At 43.9% G+C, this 6,000-nt stretch overlaps 1 protein-coding gene across 1 annotated transcript; it reads right to left on the bottom strand.

The window, feature by feature from the left end:
* Positions 1–201: 201 nt before the first annotated feature.
* On the bottom strand, positions 202–639 carry LOC121990849. The gene has a single exon (XM_042544910.1). The coding sequence runs from the start codon at positions 637–639 to the stop codon at positions 202–204; it is 438 nt and encodes a 145-aa protein (XP_042400844.1).
* Positions 640–6,000: the final 5,361 nt, after the last annotated feature.

Genomic DNA, 6,000 nt, shown 5'->3' with positions numbered 1-6,000 from the left:
TCGTCGGTGGAGACCTGGGTTTAACGTCGCCGCTCGACGATTTGACTTGTCGTTCGGCACGAAATTTGGCAACCTTTTGCTTTTGATTTTAGTGCTGCACTCAAAGGGCGTAGGGATAAAGAAAATACATTGATTACATCAGCGCACCTCTCATCCAGCTCAGTATGGCTGGAGATAGTTCATGCTCCACAGACGTTCTAATCATCGTTCATCCTCATCCTCTAGGTAGTAGGCGCCCGAGCGGAGCTTTTTCACGATCATGAAGGGTCCGGCCCATGGGGCCTCCAACTTGGTGACGCCGTCGACTGGCTTTACCTTCTTCCACACAAAGCCGCCGACCTGAAATGATCTTGGGATCACCCTTTGATTGTAGTTCTGCCTCATCCTCTGTCGGTAGGCCATCAGCCGGATGGCAGCTTTAGCACGTGCCTCGTCCACCAAGTCTAGCTCCAGGAGTCTCCACTTGGTGTTGTCCTCGTCATAGTGTTGTATCCAATCGAACTCTACTCCAACTTCAACGGGGCCGACCGCTTCGCCGTCGTACACCAAGTGAAAGGGGGTTGCTCCCATTCCTTCTATGGGGGTCATGCGGATCGCCCACAGCATGTTGGGGAGTTCGTCCACCCAGCTCCCTCCCATATGGTCGAGTCGTGCGCATAGGATCCGTAATATCTCCCGATTGGTGACTTCTGCCTGCCCATTACTTTGAGGATATGCTACAGAGGTTAAGGCCTACTAGATGACATACTCCTCGCACCATTCCCTGAGTTCTTGACCAACAAATTGTCTCCCGTTGTCCGAGACGAGCCGGTGAGGGATGCCAAATCGGCAAATGATGTGTTGCCAGATGAACTTCTTAACCATCTGTTGGTTATCCTGGCTAGCGGCTCGGCTTCAACCCACTTGGAGAAATAGTTGACTGCAACAAGCAAGAACTTCCGCTGACCTGTCGCCATTGGGAAGAGTCCCACGATATCCATGCCACGTTGGTTGAACGAGCAAGACACAGTAGACGCTTTCATTTCCTCTGTCGGCCAGTGCGAGAAGTTATAGTATTTCTGGCAGGACAAGCAGGTAGCGACCGTACGAGCGACATCCACCTGGAGGGTCGGCCAGTAGTATCTGGCCAAGAGGATCTTCCTTGCTAATGAGCGGCCGCCCGAGTGTCCGCCACAGGATCCTTGATGCACCTCTCGTAGTATGTAATCGGCATCTTCCGATCCGACGCACTTGAGCATAGGCCTAGTGAAGGCTATTTTTGTAAAGTTGGTCCCCGATCAAAGTGAACCGACCAGCTCTTTTCCTCAGTAAGTTGGCCTCTTCCCGATCGGAGGGTGTAGCTCCTGATCGCAGAAACTCTATCAGCATCGTTCTCTAGTCGCTTGGGAAGGTGAGCCCCTTAATCCGATCAATGTGGGCCATTGGGACACCTGCTCGATCGGTTGTGATATGACGATCGGAGATAGAGAGCTGGCTAGCTTAGCCAGCTCATCCGTGACCTGATTTTTCGCTCGAGGGATCTTCTGTATGATGACCTCCCAGAAGTTGTTCTTCAGCTTTTCAAAAGCCTCAGCGTAGAGCTTGAGCCTTATGTTACTTATCTCAAATGAGCCAGCCAGCTGCTGAGCGGCTAGTTGTAAATCTAAATGAATTAGGACTTTGAGGGCTCCGATGTGCCGAGTGGCATGTTGCCCGGCTATAAGCGCTTCATACTCGGCTTCATTGTTGGTAGCCCGATAATTTAGCTGAACGGACAGTTGCATCTGTTCGTCCTGAGGGGAGATGAGCAGTATGCTGATCCCGCTCCCCTGCCGAGTTAACGACCCATCCACATATATTTTCCAGATTGAGTCGGGCTCAGGATTTTGTACCCCTGTGATGAAATCTGCCAAGGATTGTGTCTTGATGGTCGCTCGGGGCTGATACTGGATGTCGAACTCGCTAAGCTCTGTTGTTCACTTGATCAGCCATCCAGAAGCCTCAGGATTGAGGAGGACTCTCCCCAAAAGACTATTGGTCATCACAATGATAGTATACGCGAGGAAATACGGCCAGAGCCTCCGAGCGGTGAGTATTAATGCGAAAGCAAGCTTCTCGAGACCAGTGTAGCGGGACTCAGCGTCTTTTAATATATGACTTAGGAAATACACTGGTTGTTATTCGCCGTTCTGACGGACTAGTGCTGAGCCGACAGCATGCTCGGTCAGGGGCAGATAGATTCAGAGCGGCTCATCGGCAGTTGGCTTAGCTAATACAGGTAACGAGTTCAGATACGCCTTGAGTTCCTCGAATGTCCGGTCGCACTCCTCATCCCACTGCAATTTGATGGCTCGGCGCAATATCTTGAAGAAGGGCAAGCTCCGATCGGATGATTTGGAAATGAACCGAGACAATGCAGTTATCCGACCGATGAGACATTGGGCTTCCTTCAGGTTTCTGTGGGGAGGCATATCCTATAGCGCCTTGATGTGCGTAGATTATATACTCTTTTATGCATGTTTTTACGCACATTTACATATTTTGAGCATGCTTGATCTATGCATTTTTATACTTCCAGCTTTCCTTTTAGCATATTTACTCTTTTGGTTCGGAGATCTGCTTTTTGTGCATTTTCTGTACACAGGAGTCGATTTGGTGAAGAATCTACATCCTTGGGCAAGCATTGGAGGAAACAAAGGGAGAAAGCACCGGTCAACCTCACACACCCTGCTATGGAGGTCGGGCGTGTGGGTTTGGCACCAGCAGTGGAGAATGACATGGCCGTGTGAACTTCACACACTGCCGTGTCAAGATTAAGCCAACCGGGCAGAAGCCTTACATGGCGTGTGGTTTACGGCAGTGTGAGGTTTCGAGACTAAGCGGTGTGGCCGTGTGCACCACTGCCGTAGCATTCGAGACTAAGCGGTGTGGCCGTGTGAACCACTGCAGCAGTGCGGTTTTGGCGGAGAAGGCGGACATGGCCGTGTGAATCTCACACGGCCGTGTCACGGGGCCGTGTGGCGCCCGATTCCCTCCTCTATTTAAACCCTCCTTCATGAATTGAAAGGGGATCTCTCCCCCTTTGGGAGAAGGCAAGATTTGGTGGTTTCCTCCCATTCTTGGGAGGATTTCTGGGCGATTCAAGGGGAGTTCTTGGCGATTTCGGCTCCGGAGCGAGGATTGGATCCGAAAACGAAGCTTCTTCGTAGATAAGTCTTCTCTTTTCCCCCTTATCTTGTTTTCTTGGATTGGGGATTTAAGGAATGCTTATATTCTCTATTTCTTCAGGTTTCCTTCCTCGATTCATGGAGTAGATCTTGTATTCTAGGATGAAGGGAGTATTTGTATGATGGATTGATGTAATCTCTTATGGATTTGCCATTCTCTTGTTTCAATGACATTATCTTGCTTGTATCAATTGGATCTTGAACGATTAAAGATGATTTGTGCTTAATTCTCATTCTTGATTAATTGTTTGAATTTCTTATGGACTTTGTAAAGATAAACTCTCACTCGATCATCCGAGGGATCCACGTGACAGGTGCAAGCCCGTGTAAGGACGTTTGAGAGACAATCTTGAAGAGGAAATAGGAATATTCAAGAGAGTAGGATGGATTTTGTGATTAGTTTCTTGTATCTTGATAGATTGATAAGTCGTGGGCTTCTACGTTGATATCCGAGGAAGGCATAGTAATAGGTGCACTTCTGTGTAAGGACAACATAGGTTCATGTCTAATTAATCCTATTTAGATACATTTCTCAGTTCTTAGCCGGTTGTCTATTGCAAGAGAGAACCGGCAACTTTCTACATATTTGGCAATTGAGGGATAAGAATTGGTGAACCATTTACATTCGAGAAATCATACAAAGAAACCGAAACTCCTAGAATCTCCCTTTATCATACCCCAAAACACTAAACTCTTGTTAGTTGATCTTTAAGATTAGATTTGTTTACCTTACTTTGCTTTTGAAACGATTGGATAGTTGTTTGGCTAATTCACATTGAGACATTTCTAGTGCTTATTCCAGTCCCTGTGGATACGATAATCTTTTATATTACTTGCGACATTTCCGTACACTTGCGGAGAGCGAACAAGTTTTTGGCGTCGTTGCCGGGGACTGCGCTATAACATTAGGAATTATCAATTGAGTTAGACTAAACATAACATTTGTTTTCCTTTCATATTGCATAGTTGTAACTAATCATTAGATTTCTGTTTTTACCTTCTTGTATAACTTTCACTTCTTGTTAGTTCTTTTTGTACAAATTCAATTCCCCATTTTTGATTCTTTTATTTTTCTTTTTCTGTTGAATTGTCATTTGCTATCTTGTTCTTGTGTATGCGAAGGTCTAACTTTGCAGGGGAATTCTTTCCTTTTGACCCTGAGATTGATAGAACCTTCCATAAAAGAAGAATTCTGCAAAGGCGAATTGAAGAACAAGAATATCTAAACATGGTGTGCAAGTCACTAGGAGATTATGGAGCTCCGAAGTCTGCATAGCAAATGGGAGCAATTGTTTACCCTGACATACAAGCAAGAAATTTTATACTCAAACCATCTTTTGTTTCCATGGTTCAGAAAACTCAGTTTGGAGGATTGGAGATTGAAAATCCTTATTCCCATTTGATGGAGTTTTACAGATATTGTTGTACTTTGAAATATGAAGAAGTTTCATCTGATATTATTCAGCTGCTTGCTTTTCCTTTTAGTCTGAAGGGTGCTGCAAAAGGATGGTACAATTCTCTAAAGTCTCAAAGTATCAGAACATGGGATGAGTTAGAGCAAAAATTCCTTGACCAATATTTCCCTCCAAGGAAAACTACTTATTTGAGAAGTCAAATTTTAAATTTTAAGCAATTGGACGGAGAAAAATTGTACCAAGCTTGGGAAAGATATTCTTCTCTTTTGCAGTTATGTCCACATCATGGAATTGAGAAATGGTTAATTATGCATTTGTTCTATGTTGGGCTTTCTTTCTCAAATAAGAATCAACTGGATTTAGCATCTGGAGGATCATTTTTGAAAAAAGTCTAGAAGAAACTTTTGAGATAGTTGGCAGAATTACGCAAAATTCCAATGATTGGGCAGAGCAAGATAGTTCATTCTTGACAATGGATATCATTAGAGAAAAGGATGATGTTGAAAAAGGGCTTATCTTGAATCAAAGTGATTTCCAAACATTATTTCCTTGGTGTTGTGCATCATTATTAAAAATGTTTGGCGAAAAAGCATTTTCAATAGAAAAGGGGGTATGTCTTGGTGATCATAAGGAGGAAGATCTGTCTTTAGACAATGAAGAGTTGTTAGAAGAAAGCTTGGCTGAGGAGGAAACTATGTTGATAGAACAAGAGCCAGTTTTTTCAGAAATAGTACCACCTCAACTTGAACTTAAACCACTACCCCCAAATCTTAAGTATGAATTTCTTGGGCCGAATTCTACTTATCCAGTTATAATTAATGCTCAGTTAAATGAGTTTGAAACAAAAAGACTGTTGGATGAGTTAAGGTTGCATAGAAAGGCCATTGGATATACAATAGATGATATAAAAGGGATTAGTCCATCTCTCTGTATGCATAGAATTTTACTTGAAGAGGGGTACAAGAACTCAATTGAGCATCAAAGGAGACTAAATCCAAATTTAAAAGAGGTAGTAAAGAAGGAAGTGATTAAACTACTTGATGCAGGGATTATTTACCCAATTTCGAATAGTGAATGGGTGAGTCCTGTCCACGTGGTTCCAAAAAAAGGAGGAATGACTGTTATCAAGAATGAAGAAGATAAGCTAATTTCAACACGAACAGTGACGGGGTGGCGAATGTGCATTGATTATCGGAAGTTGAATAAAGAAACAAGGAAGGATCATTTCCCTTTACCATTTATTGATGAAATGCTTGAAAGATTGGCTAAACATTCTTACTTTTGTTACTTGGACGGATATTCTGGATTTTTTCAAATTCTGACTCATCCTCAAGACCAGGAGAAGACTACTTTTACTTGCCCTTATGGTACCTTTGCCT

Source organism: Zingiber officinale, chromosome 6B, assembly GCF_018446385.1.
Source record: "Zingiber officinale cultivar Zhangliang chromosome 6B, Zo_v1.1, whole genome shotgun sequence".
NCBI lineage: Eukaryota > Viridiplantae > Streptophyta > Magnoliopsida > Zingiberales > Zingiberaceae > Zingiber > Zingiber officinale.
Note: the sequence above shows the minus strand (reverse complement) of the source record. Positions and strands in the feature narration are given on the sequence as shown.